This window comes from Pyrgilauda ruficollis, unplaced genomic scaffold (genome assembly GCF_017590135.1).
Source record: "Pyrgilauda ruficollis isolate IOZ18807 unplaced genomic scaffold, ASM1759013v1 scaffold86, whole genome shotgun sequence".
In the NCBI taxonomy this organism is placed as follows: Eukaryota; Metazoa; Chordata; class Aves; order Passeriformes; family Passeridae; genus Pyrgilauda; species Pyrgilauda ruficollis.
The window spans coordinates 4644949-4667209 of record NW_024530599.1 but is presented as its reverse complement, the minus strand read 5'-3'; the positions used below and the strand labels follow the sequence as shown (position 1 = coordinate 4667209).

The 22261-nt window shown below is 41.4% G+C and overlaps 1 protein-coding gene across 1 annotated transcript in view; it reads right to left on the bottom strand.

The window, feature by feature from the left end:
* Positions 1-22261, bottom strand: part of LOC121364611 (ankyrin repeat and KH domain-containing protein 1-like) — a 99410-nt gene that overhangs the window by 34329 nt on the left and 42820 nt on the right. Inside the window, exons 8-15 of the mRNA XM_041488014.1 lie at positions 21767-22004; positions 21370-21561; positions 19811-19920; positions 12507-12594; positions 11769-11896; positions 11468-11611; positions 10703-10805; positions 1468-2211 (exon numbers count right to left, since the gene is read on the bottom strand). Of these exons, the coding sequence (XP_041343948.1) occupies positions 1468-2211; positions 10703-10805; positions 11468-11611; positions 11769-11896; positions 12507-12594; positions 19811-19920; positions 21370-21561; positions 21767-22004 (1747 nt within the window). The remainder of the gene's footprint in view (positions 1-1467; positions 2212-10702; positions 10806-11467; positions 11612-11768; positions 11897-12506; positions 12595-19810; positions 19921-21369; positions 21562-21766; positions 22005-22261) is intronic.

Below are 22261 nucleotides of genomic sequence, written 5' to 3'. Positions count from 1 at the left end.
CCACAGCACAGTTCTCACACTCAGCTGTACTGCAGCACTTTTCACAGTGGGGACACTGAGGTTGTGGCTGCAGAATGAGCTGCTGACCACGAGAGGGTACAGACTCCATGGCCTTGTGCCAGACATGTTCAACTCTCAGCAACAGCAACTACTCCAAAGATTAATCCCTTGTTGATTATGTTTTGTGTTAGCCATTCAAATTTTCCTCCTTATACACTCCAGTATTAAAATTTTGAGTAATAAAAATTGAGAATGTTTTAATGTTGGCTGAGTATTCTGAAGAGCACCACAGAGTAGGGAGGCAGGCTCACTGTGCCAGAGCAGGAGGAACTAAAACTGATGCTGTATAAAACAACTGGAATTACAGCGAGGAGAGGACAGGAGCTGGTACAACCACCCCACTACTCCACCAGCTCGGGGCTCCATGGGAGGTTGCAAAGTCACAAGTACTCTTGACTTGCATGAGCTTGATGCAATTACCATTCCAAAGGCTCCCAGGAATGGCTTGGCCAAAGATCTCACTGCACACTTCTACAGCCTTGACATCAGAGGACACGGCAGTGACTACGAAACGGAAGGGGCAGGGGGAGACAGACAGGAAAATAATGGGCAGGGGTACAGGCACAAGGTACAAAGAAAAGCTGAAAAACACTGAATAAAAAAAAAAAAAACTACAGACCAAACAACACTGGCTATATCCTACATACCTCCAGCAGCAAACCTCAATCCTAGTCAAGTCCAGGGAATGAAGTCACCCAAAGTGATCCCTGTTTCTGCACAAGGGCACTCACACAACCCGATGTGTGGGCATTCCCATTCCTCTTCACACCGTACCAACACGTGGAAGGATGCTGGGATTTTGCTTTTCATCCAGCTAACAGGACACGTTTTTGCCATGTGGAACATCTAACCAGCAGACATTCCTGTACAACACCCAGGGTTTAGCAGGGATTCTGCAAACACAAGCCATCACAGAACGGAGTGGTTGTGCGTGGATTCCAGGCTGTGTCCCTTAAGCTCCAGCAGCAAGGACAGGGACGTGTTTGTCCATAAAAGTGACAACAATTTGGCTTTTTCTAGAGATGGCTACCACATTGAAGAAAGTCGCTGATAAGCCTGCACAGAAAATTCTACAGAAGATATAATTCTGTCATGCTTTTGGGTTTCCTAATGGGCACTACTAATTACTCATGATGAGGCTTTTTAAAGAAGCACAGAAAAAGATGAGGCCAAAGGGACTAAAACAGGTGTCCAATACAGGAAGTTTTGCACTTTGGAAAAAAAGATATTTAAAAGTATCATGTTAGAATTGGAAGTCACTGTTAGGATTAATAGCACTAATCAGGAACTTTATTCTTAAGCAAGTATTCCCAAACTGGAAAACCCCAAGATGTATTTGGAGGGAAGGAGAGAGAGGGAAACTGAGCACACAAATTAATGCAAAAATAGGTATATTTCTTAACCCACCTGCTATTAGGTCATCAAGAGTGTCGGTAAGCGTCTGTGCTGGAGTGGCAACCATTAATCCGTCTGGTTCTTGAACTAAGAGCCCCTGCCCAGCAATTTGCTGCTGCTGTCCTACATTCTGCTGATTCCCTAATGCTTTCTGAAGTTCAAGAGACTCTGTCCCATTATAACCTAAGTTACCAGAAAAATTACATTGTGGTGCTGGCAAAGGCTGGATAGGGACAAACTCTATTTGTTCAGCAGGTGGTGGAGACTGGTGTTGCTCATCATCTTTAGACAAGATTGTGTCAACCTGAGGTAACCCTGAAAAGTTATCCTCTGGCAGACCCTTATCGGCTTCCACTTCTGGGAAGACCCCTGTAAGTGAGCACTGCTGCTGCAGGGGAGGTGGTGTGTCTGTCTGACCTTTGGTCTCCAAATATTCTTTGGTAAACTGCTGTTGGGTTTTCATCTGCAACTGCCTTTCCACCTTCTGCAGCTCCTTCAATATTTTCTTCTTCTTCTGTACTTGTTCTTCTCTGTTCTTTTTAAGTTCTTCAATCTTATCTTTATTTAAAGGTTCACCTTGAATTAATTCCAATGATTTAAGTTGTGCTTTTTCAATAGCACTAATTCTCTGTCCAAGTTCATTCAGCTTGCCTTCAGTCTCTTCTACTATGCATTCCAAAGGCTGGTATGGGTGAAAAGGTGGCAGTAGGTCCTTATCTGCTACCTGCAGGGAACTTGACTTCTGCTTGGATGCACCTAAGCACATGAAAAATGTTTGAAAAAATGCCATGCTGAAGATACCCCAAACCTCCCCTCTCACCCACCAAAAATAATAATAATAAAAAATAAAATAAAAAAAAAATCTTTACAACTAACACTGCACATCTGTCAAAGCACAGAAAGGTAAACCCTACACTCCATGTTAAGACAAGAAAGGACAAAGCAGATAGATGGAATTTTCAATACTGATCCTCACATGATCCCTTTGAGCACAGCGACTTTAATCTTACAAGGAACACTGACAATTTCTGACATAGGTGACAATGCACTTGGGAAGGGGAATCAGCAAGAACAGCAAGGCAATTTACATGATCTACTGAGTTCCCAAAGTTCTTCTGTGTGTGCAGAGGTTAAAGTAAGAGTATTTTCCAGAGGCTGGCTTCCAACAGCAAGGCTGGGAGCAGAAAGACTCTATGGCTGAGAGCAGACTAACCTGACAGTAAGATGATACTTTGAATTAGGATTTCTCCAAACATTGTAGCATTCACCTTCACATTACAAGCAGAACCTGCCACTGCTGCAAACTTAGCGCTTTCAAGTGGAGTGTGAAGTTTTAGCACCTTTTTAAAAATTCTGGGACTAAACTAACAACTTGCTCACTTCCCCTTCCAGTACACCAAATGAACAATTCTGTTCATTACAAAGACTTGAAAAATAACCTTCACCAAGGCCCACCAAACCTGGGCAGCCCTGCCCCAATTACTGATTGCCCTCAAGCAACCCATGGCTGCTTTCCCAAAAGCCACATCTGGGAAACTCTAGTCATATCTTACTGAAAGGAATCTATTAAGTGCTGATATTTTAATTATTACTTCAGTAAGAACTCTAATTAAAAATGTGAAAGAAAGGCTTTACCTTGATTAAATAATTTTTTGTACTAATACTCATTTGCTTTACCCAACCACTGATATATGGAGCCTTCAAAAAAAAAGGGAAAGAAAACTTGAATTTTTACAAATCAGACTCACATAATTAATCATTAAAAGGGGAACTAAAATGATGTACAGTTTGAGCCATGGTTTAATAAAGTTACCTAAACACTACACAGTCAAGTGAAAGTCTGGATGCAAGAACTAAGGCCTGGAAGGATTAAGTTTCCCAAAACACAGATTGATTTCTGTCTGGGCCATCCTTCACCAATACACTAATTCACAAATAACTTCACTTTGCATTGCTGTCAAAACAAGAGTCACATACACCTCACAAAGAAATGAATCTTTTTTGGAGGAACTAATTGTAAACCAAGCAAACGTGAGATTTTTCTCTCATAAAGAGAAAGAGCAAATATGAAAATAGAATTGGACCAACTCTACTGCATACCTTCAGCAGACTCCTGGGAAAGCAAACCATATCTAATTATATGAGAAACAACAAGAATCTTACTAATCCCAGGAAACAGCCCAGAATCCCATGGCCACCCCTAAACAAGCCCAGGAAACAGCCCAGAATCCCACAGCCCCTGGAGCCACCCTTCAAGGATGCTCCTTGTGCAGCTCCATACTCTGTGCAGCTCAGTAGCTCCAGATGAACACCTCTCCCCACCACTGTTACTTTGTCTCTGACCCATGAGTGAGTCCCCAGGCAATTTCTCAGCAGACAATAAGGAATTTGGGAGAAGTTCAGCAATCCCTGGCTCTGGGCTGGCTGGTGGCTCTTTAGCTCGAGTCTGCTCTAACCCATGGCCTCTTTGGCTTTGTGGTGCACTCAGGGGTTATGCTTTAATTTTAACAAGTGTAATTAACAGGTTTGTGAGACCACTCCTGAGAAATACATTTGCACTCACAGAAATCTCTGAAAGGTTTGTCTACACCGTTGTTTTGAAATGAAGCTGTGCTGCATTGCTATAGTAACCAAACTGCAAATGAACCCTGCCTTCAGCTGAGGTGGGAACCTGTGCCCAGCTCTGCTTACTGTCACCCCTAAGGGTCCTGTGTTTATCATTCCCATCCTCACACAAGGCATTCCCACAGCCCAGCAGCTCTGGACACTTTCTATCACTCCAGTTCAAAGAGCCTCCCCAATAATAAAGTATCAATGTCATCCCTCTCAACTAACTCTGAGGTGGGGAGAAAACAAACCTGCCATGGAAAGCTTTTCTAGGAGCACAAGAGGAAGGAAAGAGCAGAAGGACAACCCCGCCTGGAGATCTGGGCTGGGCTGAGGAGCCAGGGCTGGGCTCAGACAGCAGCTCCAACCGGGAATCGTCACGGAAAGGCGGGACAGTTTCTGAAGACTGGTGTTAGGAGAGCAGCTGGGCTCTCAAGTTCCAGAAAAGGTATGGAAATTTACATTAATCAGCTGCTAATTAGATAGCACAGCCTCTTCTCAGGCTCCAGATCACACTGTCTATGCCAGAAAACATTTGCAACCTGTAACTGGAGCTACTGGAAGAGGATGAGGGGTAGGAAGAAAGATCTGCTAAACCTGACATGTCCACCAGAACCATCAGGTCAAACCAGAGGTGGAGAAGCTACACTGTTGGTAGCTTTGATTCTCCAAATCTCCTCCATGTTACAAAATCCTGGAAAATACTGTGTCCATTTCAGAACATAATTATGAACACACACTTTACACTTCCACTTTTGAAATACCTAAATTCAGTAAGACTTAGGAATCCAATCACAGGCCAGATCATAATCATGTCAACCCTTTTAAAAGAATTTATTTTGTACATTTATCTTTTGGGGGCAGCATCAGTCATCTACACAATCAACCTACTACCAGTATTACACCTAGCAACATTAAGCTGTCAATCTGGCCTCTAAAGCAACTATTTTCATCACTTTTAGAAGACTTGTTTAATATGAAAGTAAGTTATTTAGACTGAAGATGACTGAAATCCAGATGTTGCCACACAGATACCACCTGCCATCCAGTACCATGGTTACAGGAAAAAAAATGATCAGCAAACCCAGAGTGGTTCTGGGCATGCTAGGAAAGCCACAGAGTAAAGAAGGGACTGATTCCCCAATTATTTTGTGAACAGTATCACCAATTGCTCTTTTATTTGCATTTCCACAAGTTCTGATTCCTACCCTATCCAACAGAGCCTTCACCACAATTCCTGCAGAGCATGCAGAGATGTTCAGCCAGGTTTGTGACCACCTTTTATGGCTCAGGACAAGACCTGCTCTGCCAAACACAGATTCCCCTCCACTTCTCTGATCTCCACTTCCCCCACGAAGTGACAGCTGTTTCCTATGGCAATTTCCTGTACTGCTCCCATACGCTTAAGATCATCTCAGAGCTGAGTTGCAACAGCCCCCTGACCCCAAGGAGCCTCTCAGGCATCATTCCTGGTCTCTTGAGCAGAGAGGACACCATGACCAGGTTTTAATGCTTCTGGCTGCAAATAACATTTAAAGTCCCTAAACACTGTGAGCAAGAACCTGGAAAAACACCCTTCAATTCTGTAGTCCTCAGGTGGCTTTCTCAAGCAATTGAACTCTTCTAATTTGAATTTGCTTAGAACACATTCAGTATTTACACAGTTGCTGCCAACAAACAAGTTTGATACTGTATTTCCTCATGAGTGGTTATGATTCTCAAGGCAGTTGCTCTTCTAGCTCTGATTTATAATCCATAGGATGTCACTTCTTCCAGGAAAGATCTAATTTATATGCCTTTCAGTTGTATTATAATTTTGATTTTATTAGACAAAATTCTTATTCTCAAAATTCTAGTTTTATTAGACAAAATTTGTTAACAGTTCCTTAATTTCTATTGTCATTATCAAATGAAAAAAAAAAGTGGATCGAAATCCAAACAGTAAAATTGAAAAGATTTTTTCTATTCCAGCATAAAAAAATGACAGTAAGAAAAAAGTCAGCTGTGTGATACACATTTGTACATTCAAATACATCTTCTCTGCTGGAGACCCTGTTATATAAATCTGTATCAATCACCATGTCATTTGTGTGCTCTGTAACAGAATTGCTTGTCCGTTGTTCTTGCACTTGAGGTTTCTTTTTGTAAATCTGATTTCACTCAGAAGTTGAGAGTTCAATTGGTAGCCTGCAATTAAAACTCACCAGCCTCATCAACATGAATAAAATGAACTCAATACTGAATTTTCATGAAAATTCTATGTCTAACTATTATTTATACCAAAAGAAACTCATCTCTAAGGACCTGAAGAAACAATCAGTTGCTCCATACACACAAATGCAAAGTACAATATCATATAATCTTGCTAATTTGGAAAAAAAATAAGCGTACATTTCCCAAGAAAATTGATCTGCTACATGGTTTTTCATACATACTGCATTCTTCTTTGTAAAGAAGAGGTTAATTGGTAGAAGGCTGAATGATGAGTTTGAGCATGTTCACAGTATCCCTTCTGGAACCATGGAGTAATTTTGCCAGTCTTTATCCCTCCTGCAGCTGTTTCTATGGAAAATTGCAGGGAATAGGTGCAATGCTATCCAACAGGCAATGGTTACACAGCTGAAACCAAGCCAAGCTGAACTCAATTTTCAGCCCATTCAAAAATTTGAGTTACTTTCTAATCTTAAGTCTTCTTCCCAAGTTTCCTCTGGTGGGTTCATGGTATGTAACTGGAAAATTGCTAAGATGTAATTGAATTAGTTGGTGGCAAGCAGGTGACTGAAGCTTCAAAGGAGCAGAATTTCACAAATCACTGTGAAAAGACTGTTACACATTTGTGTTCCTGGGGACCTACACGTGTCTGGGTGTCAAATTACCTGCCTGCACTGCTGAGGATTTACAGAGAAAAGGCTTTAAGTCTACAAAGAAAGTATTAGTAAAGTTCAGAAGACAGGAGGCATGGATGGTGAAATCTCCCTTGGGAACTCATCCCAGATATCTGGGCTAGTTGCTGACCTAGGCAGGAAGTTTCCAGGAGGAAATGGCAAGAATTGATCAGAAGATGTTGAAGCACATTAAACAATGAACAGGCAGCTGGGACTGTGCAGTAGAAAAATCTGGTAAAAACCAGAATGCAAAAGCTGGAAAAGCAGGAATATCAATTTGCCTGACTAATGTTTTTACCTCCATATGAAGGCCGTATAACTTTTTAGTTTTACTGTTAACCTGGCCCCTATTTTTATTAAATCACACAATGCATGAGATCTCTGCTGAGATATATAACTCAGTATTAGCATAGAAGTCAGATATCAGATTAAAAATAAAATTTATTGAATTTGTATCTATTGAAGTTACATAGAGTTTGTTTTTGTTCCCCTTCTCCACACCATCAGATTGTTAGATTTAGCATGGGGATCCAGGAAATACCATATATTGAATATCTAGCTGAGAAAGCTCAGAGATTCCAGAAGTACCACTCAGCCTTAGGGGAACTCTGGTCTCCTTCACAGGGACCAAAGGCAAATGTGGGCAGCTTTCACCTGAATAAGTCTATTTAGTCTTGTGCAATTCTAGAAAAGCCTCGCACCCCAAATGAGAACCACTGCAAGTTACTGCCCACTTAAAAATGACACTAGAAAAGTCTAATGACAGCATGTTGACAGGTTTTAAGTACTCACTTTAGGCCAATTAGTTCATATGTAACGACAGTTTCAAAGAATGAAGTAAAACAAATCTAGAGAAAAAAGTTACTGTAAACCTGATACCTCCTTCTCCAAAACCAGACTGCTTTGAACTTTGACACATTTAAAAACTGCTGATGTCAGTAACAAATATTTTGACTAAGAAAACAACCCTGCTGCTTTCCACAGGTTCCCTAAGCATCCCTTGTTGTCCCAGCATGTTTGGTGATGATCTAGAGGATGCTTTGAACATGGCCACAGGGTATGGCCACAGGGCTCTGCAGGAACCATTCACTTGCATTTACAAAAGAGAGTGGATTATCAACAGCTGGTTTCCTGAAGAAATCCAGCAGCATTCCCCGGGACTGTTCCCTGGATTGGGCTCCAGCCCCTCTCCCAGGGGAGCAGGTGCAGGGCCATGTGGAGCTGCAGCACAGCCCTGCACTGGATACACCCTCGGGCCTGTGGAAACAGCACACTTGGGTTCTGCACCCAAAAAGCTCCTTGTGCTGAGCTGCTGCACCACAGCTGCTGCTGAGCAATCCTGCCCCAGTTTAGCAAGGGCAGAATCCACCAAGGAAGGGATCTCCTGCCTCTCCTCATGGAAGCAAAAGGAGCTGAACTGGGATTTCTTTTACATGGACACAACAGACACATGCTAAATGTAGTGCACTGAGAACAATCCTTCCTAAGCAAGTAGGAGCTGAGGTCTGGTCAATCCCATGACTCATTCTGCTCCTTTTTTCACCTGATTTTTCTTCAGTTCTTTCCAAGTTATCATCTTGGTGTGTCATCTTTATCTAAACCCCTCTAGATCCACTGTTGCCTCTGAAATGTTTCTCTTTTCAGTTGCTAAACACTGATATTAAATCCTTTGTCAAAGTAATTATTCAAATAGTAATGACTCCATGTGCCTCCATGCTTTACTGAAGAATAATAATAAAATTCGAAATTAGACCATAGATTCCTTTTGAAAACCTCATGTCATATCTGAATTGTAATAGGAACACTTAAATGTGCTCAAGTTTTACATCTGACTTGCCAAGAGCTCTTCAGAAAACAAAGTGTCACTATAGCATTTATTGCAAAACCCACACAGGTCCATAAAAAATCTTACTGTGCTAAGGTTAAGGAGGCAAGGTACTGCTCTCCTGTGCCCCAGTAGTTCACAGTTTGTACAAAAACTCAGGGGCTACTTCTGATTGAAGGCAAGTAATTGTTCTGCCCCAGATAAACAATTTTGTTATGCAAGAACTTGACTGCTCTGCTGCCTTGGAAATAACGAACACCTCAACTCACTCCCTCTTTTGCCCCTCCCCTCCCAAGAAGTTCAGTGGTGGAAGTCTGCTGAATTAAAGCCATGTGTGGGTAACAAGTCACAAATGGCAGTTCAGCACAGCACACTGACTGCATTGCAATGAGCACACAGTGTTTAGCACAAAAATACCATTTTCCCCCTAAAGATCTTGTGTGCCTGAGAGACACAAGAGCTTTGCACAGTTTTTGGAATGCTTCATCAGCCTGATGACACATTTGGGATTGCTGCATCTCCTACAACACAGCACAGATGAGTTTTGCTGACACGCATGAAGCATGTCCTGACCCCTGTGAACAATGAGATCTCCCTGTGCCAGCCCAAACATCACAGTGCTGCAAAAAACACACCTAAGGATGTGCTGACTTTGGCAATAGGGTGTTTGTAATAAGAGCTGTTTCTAAACTACAGTCAACTATTTGCATTTCATAATTGGATTAAATAAAACGAAACTTTTAGCTTTTAAGTTCAGTCTTCTGACTCAGCATCAACTAATCCCTTAGTGATTCCCATGCACCACAAAATGTGCTCCCAGAACACTCCCACTCCACAGTGCTAACAGGCATTGAACTGGAAGGGCACACATGCTGCTCTACAGCTTTTTGGTGGGTTATTTGAACCAGAAGTTGTATATTCTTTTCATTTGTTTGGTATTCCTTTTTCTGAAATCCAAAATATCAAGCGTTGCACATCCTAGGAAATGAGACACCAAGTGCATCTGAGAGGTCACACACATGGCATATGCATGGAGAGGGGCACAGCTGCACATTCAGACACCAGCAGGTACATAATGTTTTTCTCTCTTTATTTGTGCCCCCAAGGGGTTTATGTTTGTTTGTTTGCTCTGGAAGTGCTCGGTGCTTCCTCAAACAAAGGATTTCAGCGGATCTAGCTAACAGAGCTTTGGATACTGTAATGCTTAAATCCCCATCCAAAACTGTAGATGATTAGGAGCTGCAGTTTGTAACTTTGGACTTGAGAATCTGCTTCTCTTTCTGAGCTGCCTTAGCAGATACGAAGATTTTGTTACAGAATCCACAGCTGGAAACAAACTCCCTAATTGCAATTTAATAACTACAAGGAGTTTTAACCAATCAGTTTGACAATGTTCAAAGCAAAAACTGCGATGTTACGATTACTCACAAGAGAACTATTACTAATACAACAAAAACTCTCCTGTAAGTAGATCTGCACTGGTATTTATAGTGTCAACATGATTACATTGCTACTGATGGAACAGAAAAAAGTTGGTGCATCAAGTTCATGGATAATAGCTGCAGCTATTCTAGAAGACCAATGCACAATATTCAAGAGTGAACATCACACCTGGAGTACATTAACTTTTTTATCTGTCTGCACTAGGGCAGTTACCACAAGCATTTTCTTCCATAAAATACTGAATAAGTATAATTCTAATAAATTAGAATAAGCACAATAAGGTTAGAGCAATGAGTGTTTCTATACTAGAGAATGCAAGAAAATAAGGAAAAAACTATGAACTTTATAAAATAGTTTTAAGTTATGCTTCGTTAGAGGTGTTCAAGAACTGATGGAATGGACTACACTACGCATAAGCTGTAATAAAATGGCCCCCAGTCTATCAATTTCCAAACCACATATATTCTCTGAGTGGCTACATACTGACCTTTCACCACTCCCAAGAGAGGTGGGGAGTTCTCTTGAGGGGTCCTGTCAGGCTCCTGGGGAGGTACAACCATGGCGAGCGTATGCACCGGGACACGGGGAACCTTCAAACAGAGGCACAGACACACGCTCAGGTAAAAACACCTTCTGGCAGAGCAGCTCTTCTAGTGTTAATACACAGGTTCAGAACTACAGCATACTCCTGCTCACTCTTCCCAAGCTATGTATTCTATGCTACCTCTTGGTATGACCAGATCCTTGCTTTTTTACTGGGGACAATATGTCAGAGTTAACTGGGCTACTCTGCGCAAGATCCCAGGCTGTGTTGGCTGGAAAACTGTTAATTCCTTTAGGCTTTTAATCAGCTAACTGCCCTGGAGCTGCCTCTTCACACTGCGGAATTCTGAATTTATACAATGTATTTTCTTTTACATAACAAACAGAATCACTAACACCATGTGAGGGGTACTACCACAAGGCTTTAGAACTGTTCAACCAAAATACCGAGCGAACGCAGGAAAGAAAACAGCATCCTTTTGAAATCCTAGATCTGGGACTATCCGGCCCAGGGAGCAGAAAAGGGAACAAAGCTCATGTGTTCTTCAGGTCTCTGCAGGTAGCACCAACCAATTCTCTCACTCTTATCATTCGCATGTGAGCAGGGTTTTTAAAATTTCTTCCACTATCTACACTTAATTTTGAAATTAATTACTATGCAAGTGTTTCTTCCCAACATTGATGGTGCTGTTTAAAGAAACCTCCTTACCTGAGACTGATCCTGAGATGGAGGTGTGAGCTGGGACAAGTCTGCTGCAGGAACCGACAGAACATTGTTTGGGTAATCCAGCAAGTAAGAAACAACATTCGTGTGTCCTCCCTTGGCAGCTTCAATGAGCATTGTTGAGCCATCCTGAAGTGAGATTTTGGAAAAAAAAAGCCAGAAGATGAGTTTTGCTCCCCAGTGTAGCATCCCCATATAATAATTCTATGACTTAAATTTACTACTTCATAAATTAGCCAGGTGGTTCTTTCAGAACCTATGAAACAGGACAGCTGCTAGTGGATACCTTGAGCCGATGAGTAGGATCTGCCCCGTGAGCCAGGAGAAGCTCAACCACGGCCAGGTGACCTCCAGCACAGGCCAGGGACACCACTGTGTGATCATTGTTGGCTGTAGCCCTGTTCACATTGGCACCTAGTAAGAGATGAGCTTAGAATTAATCACAAAGAAATTCTTTCTAAAAGAAAGTATCAACAAGTACAGTATTTTGTGGAACAGAGACGAACTTTACACTTGTAATCCATCTACTTCCTACACACTTCTAGGGAAAGAGCAAAAGGGATTTTGACTAACTGATTGGCTTCCACACATCCTCCTCCTCACCTTGTAAAGACAAGGCAGTTGCAACAGCAACAGTGGGCTTGTAAGTGTTAAGTGAGGGAACACATGGTGTAAGAAGTACAATTCCAAATGTTCACTCCGAGCAGCCATCATTATGTGGTGCAGTTGCTACTGTTTCAGACAGTACTTGATGTGCTTTTCTGAAGGAGGAAGTGCTTTCTTAAGAAACTGAAAATATCTGCTGTACTTCAACTCTGATCTATATACCAGGGTAAGAAGAGTAACTAGCAAAATATTTTGTAGTTCATTCTATCATGAACTACATGAAATTCAAAAAACCCTTAGGGGGTTGACAAATGCTCATATACATATAACCAGAATAATTCTGAATATGGATCACAAACATGTGGCATTGTAAAGTGGTATTTAAAGCTTTTAATTAGTTATGTAAACTAGCATTTACCTTTGCTAATAAGGAATTGCACGGTGCATAAGTGACCAGCTCGCGCAGCCTTCATTAGTGGGGTTCTCCCACCTTCAGATTCGTGCTCCTAGAGAAGAAATAACAGATGTATAAATGGGCAAAAATTGTACCATTGTTTCAGCTTCTGAAGTATCTTGTGATGGGATCAGAATTACCCATCTGAGTAGAAGATCTATCTCACAAATAGCTTGTAATAAATGTAAACTGACTGGTGTCAATTTTCATTACCTCAAATACTAAATCACACTGTTAAAAAGGATTAGGACCACATCCATACTGGTATCACACCACAAAGCTTCCATACTTACAAGCCCCTTTTTATTTTAGTGCTCAAATGTGTAACATACATGAGAAGAGTAAGACCTTGCTTCCTCCTCAGAAAGGGTGGAAGATTTAACACAAATGTCACCAATATCAATAACCACAAACTGCGGTGCCACAGTTCAGAGAGCTGCCATTCGCTGCCAGATCTCAAAACCGCAATAATGCCTTGAGTGCACACAACATTTATAAAACATACTGAAGAGGATCAGAAATAAAAATGAGACAAATCACTGCAGCTCACAAGAAGTCTCTAAGAGGATTAGAGAATAAAGCAGAAAGCTGAGAAAAGGATGATACAAATGAACAAAAAGGGAATGAGCATCAAGAACAATTTTCTAATTTAAAAAGTCTCAATACTGGCAATATGTGGTTGAATACAACTGTATTAGAGCAGCTGCAGAACTAGACAATGTGCCTGCTATGTAGACATGATCAATACCACAAAGAATGCTGAGCAATGAAATCAACCCTCCCAAAGAACAAGGGGAGAGAACATAATCTTCCTGGGAGTGTTTGTACGTGCTTTCTATATTCAATATTACCCTATTTAAACAACATTCAGTCTGATCAATAATGTACTAGGAATGTGTGGTTTTTAATCAGATATCTGGGAAGCCAAGCTCTAAATTCACTCTTTACTTTGTAATTGCATATATACCTGATAGTGAAAGTTGACATTTAGTACTGACAGTGGGTGACACGGCTACTTTGACAAGTACAATCAGACAGGAAGAGATTTGACAGAACAACTCAATTCCTTCATAGTTTCTGTATTCTTGAAAACTCTGCATATGTCCTTTGACATATGGCTTGCTTTAGTTGCAAGCTGCATGTTAAGTTAGTTTTCTGTTCATACACTTGAAGAAGAAACTTCCTGACTGGATCTTCTGTTGGAGACTGGCCCCCAATCCAAGCCCATCCTTCACTCTAAGAGGTTACATTGCCCCTCTCCTACTCTGCTCCTCAGCCTTCACAAGAGCTCTGTGTTACTGTCCACCACTGCCTTAACACATGGCTAAATCCCATACTAGAGCTCTGATTTCTTTGCTTACTCAGCAGTAAAACACACAAGCACACACAGGCACAGCAAACCTTACAGACTTACTACTGAAGTCACTTAAAAAAATAAATTAATAGATTCTCCTCACAGGGCAATGACTGCTTAGATGTCAATAAATACCTGCTTCTGGACTGTCTGCATAGCAGAAACATTTACAGGACATGTAAAGCTAATTATGTTAACATGTGGCCCTATGATTGTAAGAATTAGTGGCATGCCCTTAAGTCTTGATGCTTACTCTGGTATTTGGCATAGCTTTTCCTCCCTAAGCCACTGCCAAGAGATCCTAAAAAGCCAGAAGCTGCTGTGTGCCTGAAGCACAGCAAACCCCTGGTTCCACCAGCACATCATTCCCAAGGCAGCTGTGGGTGCAAAGAATTCCTGACCACCACTCTGCTCTGGGCAGGACGTGGACACTGCTGCTGAACTATCTCACACCCAGCTGAAATCTTTACTGATGCACAAAGATGGCAACATGCAAAATTTATTTTAGGTCACCTTAGCTATATTCAAGGTAGTGAAAAGCATCCTGTATTGCACTGAGATGTAGCAGATAACTGGCAGTTAGGAATAATTATTTGCAACATTCTGCCTTCCTAACAGACTTCACTGCTGGAAGTCTCAAACACGGACGCCAGGAGGCTTCCTCATTGAAATGCAATGCAGTGATTCTGCCCAGTTTAACCAACTGTCACTTCCTCAAGCAGGCAGAACTTGATCCTCAGCTACTACACACTTCCAATCCTTGCAGCACCATGCACACCATCAGTCCAGCCAAGCCAAACCATTTGGGTGCCCACCTGCTGTAGATCTTCAAAACTTATGGCATTGTGATGGTATTTTTCACATTGGAAGATAGAAATGCACGCTTTATTTTAAGACTAAATTCATTTTGACTTCAGCACTCTCTATAGCCCTAATAATGGCGATCAAACAGCATCAGCATCATTTAAGGGAAGACATCTAGGACAAGCCAAAACAAGAAGCTGAGACAGTGCAGTGCCTTTGTCTCCTCACAGCCTTTTTATCTGGAATAAACCTAAATTTCAAAGATTCTATCTATAGATATATATCTATATCTATCTCTTTTTCAGCTCATTAGATAATCAAAATCAGGACAGAGAAAATGAAAGTTGGCCCAAAGTATCTCCACTACCTTCACAATGTGCTTTTCCCTTTTATTTGTATGAAGTGCACACCGATGTTTATTCTGTAATACCCAAGCCCAGTAAATTGTCTCCAAACACAATCCCCTTGCCTCTCTGCACTGTAGGGCTCACCACAGCATCTGCTCTTGTCACTGCTCCAGCCCTGAGGAATGTGGGAATTAGAACAATCAGGAAGAGGAAGAAAGGAGAACACCTCTGCCACATTTGGAAAGCCATTCCCTAAACCTCTGGGTGATGTGCTCTCCTGCTAATTCTGCTGGGATAGAAAGAACACCTGAAGAGAATTTTCTGTGGCTTTGGGTAACAGATAGGAAAAGAGGGGGAAGTGAGAGTGTTACCCAAATCAGGCAGGAGTTTACACTGTCTGCACCTTTTCCACTGGGACTCAAGAAGGAGATGAGATTCCAGTCAACAATAATTATTTCCTTTCTAGACAAATCAATACTTCCAAGAGCAGAGCACAGTCATCAGGAGTGTCCTATGACAATCATTGGTATTTTTTAGTTCTTCCTTTTGAGTTCTCTGGTTTAAGCAATTCCAAGATCAGCTACATAAGGGCTTTCCCCACATACAATTCTTCTTGGTTCACAAATATTCATGGTTATATTCATCACTAGGATAGTTATTTTGATGTTTTTTTTCTCAATGTTGCATGTTATTTAAACGTTCAGGGAGAAAATCTGTGTTTCCAAAGTAAAGCTCCATCTTTTGAGTTCTTTAACAAGCCTCCCTCATCCATGACAACAGTGAATATTTAACAGAAATCTAAATATTATTCTAAACAAAATGGTCTAGAGAAAGGGACTGTATTTTTTTTGCATCAAAACCTAGCACTTTGCTGATTTTGAAGACTGAACTTCTATTCCAGCAGTCACCAACATACCTGCCTCAAATAACCTTCCTGAACACTCAACTAGGCCCCTTGTTTAAAGTAAACACCTAAAAATTGAACATCTTAGAGGAAACATTTAAGAGGGCTGCTATCAATGAAATAACCTGCTGCATTTGGGAAGGTTGGAATATTATTTTTTAAAAGCAGTTTTAGAAAACCCAACAGAAGGGAAAATACAGAACAAGAACAAGCCCCATCTAGTCTGCACAGTGAGTCTCTAGATCTTTGAAGAGGCTGATGCCTTGTCCTTAGCATGTATCCTGAGGCTGCAGCTTACAAGCATTAAAGGCCAACCTCACCTGATGCCTGCCTGGCTCTATGCCCTCCAAAACTGTCTTCTCAAAGTCCTCCTGCTTGTCCTGCAGAAGGAGAAAGAAGAACTCACAGCTCCTGCTCTACAAAAAAAGGTTCCTAGTCATGAAGACCTGGAACATGAACTTAAATTGGATGAGATCCACCAGCTGAAAACTGGTTTGCTGGCATGAGGCAGGCAAGAACAATGGTAAGACCAAGCAATGAAGCTCTCATGAGTTCAGACTCCTACCATGAGCCATTCAGATCCACAAAGAGAGCACAAAGGTCAGACACAGCATCTTTGTTCCAGACAAGATGGATTTTTGTTCACTACTGGCAAAACAAAGAATTTCATTGTACTTTGCACCATCCAGAGAATGCAACAACCAAAAAGTGTTGACTACAAAAATGAGCTTCACTTGTCCTACCACACTTTATTTACACAAGACTAAGGGCCATGTCTAAAAAAAACCAGAAATCCCTGACCTTCCCCTGATGGTTCAAAAACCAGTAGGGAAAAACATCACAGCACCTTGGATTCCTCACTGTCACAGCAACACAGCAACCTCCAGAGTTGTGAATTCAAATTCCAGAAGACTGGCTGCTTTTGTAGATGTTTAAATGGTGTCTCATACACAAGGCATAAACCCACAGTCTGTCACACACATCAAGGAAAGAGAGCTTTTAATTTAGGAGCCATGTTAGTGTGAGGGATGCTATCACCTGAAGGCAAAACAATGATCCCTGCCATGACAGAAACATGTCTGCAAAAGCATTGTGTCAGAGGAGAAGAATTAAGAGGTAGTCTGGCATGCTGGGGTTTTTTGCAATTAGAATTATGTGGATGCCAGGTAGCCAGTTTTAGTCTTCTAAGCAAAGAAAGATGTGGAATCTTAACAAGTACAGAAGAGTTTTGGGTAGATCCTGACAGTGTAAAATGAGAAAAATACAAAGATGAAGCTGTCCTCATGGGTTCTCTTCCACCTCTTAATTTCTGCATAAAAGCTCCCATACATCTTGTATGAGAAAGGTAAATTCCATCACTAAATCAACTTCTATGTAGTACAGCCTCATGTGCAGCTGCAAGAGGGTTCAGGTTAAACTGGGTTAAAAATCCCAATTTAAAACTCTTTTCTGTATTTCCCAATTGAGAAAAGCTGAGATGATCTCACTGTCCAAAAAGGAATATCTCTCTTTTGTTTGCAGCTACACTGAAACAGACAAAGATGCAACCCTCTTGTCAGGAGCAGAGCTGCCTTCAAAAGGGACACCAGAATCTTTTTTAATCCAGGTGTGATTCTACATCAAGAGGAAACAGGCATTCAAAATGGTCCTTTTAGATTATTGAAAGGTAAGCAGCTTAAAAGTAGGCTATCACCTCTCATTAAATATCACCAATGCTTGTTCTTATTGTGAGATTTACAGTCCTGGTTCCTGTGGGAACATTTATGTACCTCCCACGTCTTACCTTACACAACCCCTGAGATGAAGGTAACTGCTGGGAAAGATACAAAGGAAAAATAGGAAAGGAAAAGAAAAAAAAAAGAAATCTTATAGGAAAAATTATCCTTTCACCTTTGAAATTAGACAACCCTTGCCACACTGGTAAATAGATGTATTACTGAAGTGCTGGATATTTTTTCCTGAAGTTACAAAACCATATTTCTGCTTTCAAAAAATGCTTTTATCAATCTGTATTTCAGAGTTCCAATCTCCAAATCTTTACTCACATAGATCACAAAATCCAAACTAGCTGTTCTGTCCCCATAAAAGTTGCAAACAAGTAAAATTTGCATTCGATCCAGTGGTAGCAGCTCAAGCTGAGACCCGGGAAGTCCCTGCTCCTGGAGGGGATGGGGGAACTAGAATGTAGCTATGGCACAGATGGGATCACAGGCTGAAGGCTTCAGATGTGGCTCAGATTCAGTCATCCATACATTTGGCAAAAACGAGCTGATTTCAAAATGCATACATTAACAAAAAAAGGTGCAGGCCTGCCAGCTAGTTTTGCTACAGATTTTGACAGGCTAACTCTGTAAGGACATGGAAAAGATCCCTTGAAGAAGGGCATCAGAAAAGCACAGAAGAATTGTTAACACTCCAGACTTCATGAACAATTAGTCACAAGGAGACAAATCCATTGAACTGAGAGGATTGAGCAGATCTCCAGCAGACAGAAGGGCACCCTGACACTGCTCATTTCTAGCACTGCAGAGCTTTAAGGAAAAATTAACCATTAACTAAAGAAAGTTCATCCCAGCCATCATGTTTTTAAATTCTCCTGGTGCTTACAAAGCTACATTGCTTATCGAATGTGACAGAGCTTTCAAGATCTCCACTGGTTTCTGAACTGAATGACATATTTGATATCTAGGCCACAGGATCAGTCCCTGGGTAGCATCAGTTCCTGTTTCCACTCACCAGAACAACACCTGTTTGGGCTGAGATGTGGTGGTAATGGTCACCCCCAATTCAGACAAACCTCTATGGGAACTAAAATCACTTTTCATAAAACAATCACAGAATGATCTGGGTTGAACAGAACTTTCCAAGACCATCCCATCCAATATTCCTGCCAAAATCCCATAACCCCCCCAATAATATGATTTTCCTCCCTGATAAGAACAAAGTAAGCAGAACATTACTGACATTACTGCAGAAGAATTAATAAGCCCAAAAAAAAGTAAAGTCTCAAAGAAGACTGGAAATATTATTCCCAATTGCAGCATTAGTTTATTTATATTTCTAAATAAAACCCAAAAGACTTCATTAATGACTGAAATTTAAGTAACTTCATTAGCCTGCTGATTTATCAGGTTCAATGAGAATTTTTCTGACATTCTTAATTTTTTAGAAGGAACAAAAATTTCAGAATATCCAAACAAAACCCAAACCCACCCCCCAAGCAAAATAAAACACAGAGCAGTGAGTACATAGTGGGGGAAAAAAAGGAGAATACTCCTCCTAGGCAACCAAAACAACAATTTTTCCATCTTGAGCCTTGTTTGACATAAGGTTCCTAAACACCTTTGGAAGACTAAAGTATCTATTGTTTTCACTAATTATAAGTCAAATGTTCTATCCCTGTAGCTGGTGAAGAGGCAGTTTTGGGTCTCCCAACAACTTAGTTTACATTACAGAAAATGAACATGGGAAAAGCAATGTGCTAAACCCAAGAGTTAGAAGAAAGAAAGAGATCAGATTATGCTGATCATTTAAAAGGCATTGCTTTGTTTGGGGTTTTTGTGTAGTAATTTGCACAAGTTAAGAGACTAACAGTGTTCAGCGACCAACACTGACATACAGAAGCAGGAGTTCCTATACTAAAACATTTTAAATTCAGAGCAGATTACTCATAAGCACTTCTATTTTGTAGACCAAACAGAATATGTAGGCTCTAATAAAAGCTTCCTTCACGCATTTTTACAGAGCCATATAGGAATTTCAATTCCTAAGCTCATCACTCTAAGCACACAGGCTTGGTCTTAGGTCTTAGAGCTTGAAACCAAAGCATTTTGCCCACAAGATGCAGCAGAAGCCTTACCAGATCAGCACCAGCCTGAAGCAACACATCTGCCACATCTGTGTGTCCATTTTCACAGGCGTAGGTCAAAGCTGTATCTCCCGTGGCTGTAGTGGCATGAACATTAGCTCCTACAAACACAACATTTTTTTCATATTGTACGTGTCCTTATCAAGTATTTCACATCAAATAAACATAAAAATCTCTGACAGCAGCTATAGCCTACTGAGCAACAGCCTCCACAGTCCCAGAGCATTGCTCTCATGGCAAAAATTGCTCTCATAGTGAAAGTACTCCAAGGAGAGGGGGTAAGCCAAGGCTTGGAAAAAATATGACTGACAATCTCAGCAGTCAAATCTATAGGCTCTCTTACTCCTGCAGTCCCTCTACAGCAAAAAGGATTTCAGTTGTTGCATCAAGTAAAAGGGAATCCAGACAGTTTTGCAGACTGTCCATTTGACTCAGAGCTGTATGCCAAGGGAAACCAGATAAAATGCCCATCACTGAATTAGTGTTAATACAACAAACCCATACACTTTCACAAATCTCCCTTCTTTCCTGCTCTTTAAAATAATTTGCTTTAAAACTACTTTGTTGAAATAATTTTTCTAGCTTCATATACACCAGCTCTCTGAAAACTACACGACTCTTGATATGCAACACATTATTCTTAAAAAAAGAAATGCCAATGTGATTAGCCATTTTCTTATTTTTAAGGTGCGAGGTATAATTAGAGACTCCCTGATGCCAAAACAAGGCTCCTTAATCAACTTTCTACACTATCAGCAGTGAAGTGCAGGCAGTGAGCGTTCCAAGGGAGCTGGTGACAGGTGTCACATGCTGGTGTCACTGCACCAAGTGGCACAGTTGTTACTGTCCCTCGATGAGCAGGGAGCTTCACTTTCTAAAATTACAAATCCAGCCAATTTTATGCTTATTCTTAGAGCATACAAATAAATCACCTTCCACAACAAGGAAGATATCCCAAATACAGCTCTTTTTTCTTTATTATTTTAGGCAGAACACTTTAGACTCTACCAACTTTATAAACAGAAAGATGAACATCAAAGTATCATTTTACCTCAAACTCCAGCAAGATTTAATTTTTACTACTGTACAATGTAGCAGTAAAGCTCATTTATCACAGAAATTCAGCACATTCCAGAATCTGTCTTGCACACTACTTCCCAGCACACCATTCCTAAAGAACTGGTTATTCAGGGAGACTGAATGCAGATAACCAGGCTTAGTCAAAGCTGGAGTAGCAAGCAAAACCAAGCCTTATCTGTATTAAAATTCTGTCCTAGATGCAGATAGCTGGAAACAATGTTTCTAATGAATGTGGATGCTTTCTAGATGTGGAACAGGATCACCTGCTCCAGGAGGCTCTTTCCTCTGTTAACAGTATCAAACAATACTGAGGTGCAACATCTGCTTTTTCCTTCTTGCTAAGTTGTCTGCGGATATTATTTCTTATTACAACACTGCCACTTATGAAAAGCCCAGGCATCTTCCCAATCATACAAAACATATCAAGTCCATAGTATCTGTGGGCTTAATCACTTGCTCTGAACACATACCTGCCGCCAGCAAGTACTTCACCAGTTCAAGATGACCCTCTTGAGCAGCTTCCATCAAAGGTGTTGAGCAACCAAGCTCTATATCAGCTCCTGCCTTAATAAGGAAGTCAGCGACTTCAGAGAAGCCTCCACAGCAGGCCAGGGTCAGGGCTGTCTCCTGCGTTTCTTCTGTCTGTGCGTTAATATTTGCCCCTGGGAAACAAAACAGCCATCACTGACACTGGCTGGGGAGGTGAATGCTCATCACCCCCACAGCAGTTTGGGTGTTTGAGCTCTGCTCTGTGGGTACAGCAGTGAGCAGTACCAGCCTCACGCTACATCAGAGCAATCTGCACAGGACACCTGTTTGCCATGGATCACACGGTGTCCTGAGTGCTCCATTGCCACGGGATCTCACCTTGTGCCAGCAGCAAGGCCACCATCTCTTCGTGGCCTTCCCGGGCAGCTTCCATCAGAGGTGTGTAACCTTCATCATTAACCTCCTCCAGGTTGGCTCCTCGCTCGATCAGAAGCGCTGCCAGCTCCACGTGCCCGCCACAAGCAGCCAGGGTGAGCGGGGACTCGAAGGAATCTGCGGGCATGTTCACCTGGGCACCGCTGTCCAACAGCAGCCGTGCCACCTCCACGTGCCCGTCCTGCAAGGAAAGGCAACCCAGGAGTCAGACAGAACTGGAGTCACTTCATGCTGTAGTTGCAACCACTATCACACTAGGCCTGAAGATTATCCTACAAAGACAGGGCTTTTTTACTTATCATGGTTTAATGGCAATACTTGGACCTAACCAACATTTAGGTTTCCACCTACACCTAAGTCAGGTTTAAAAGCATGAGGAAAAAAGAGCTAGATATATGTTGGTGTTTCTGTTTCTTGAGGTAAAAAGAATTATGGCAC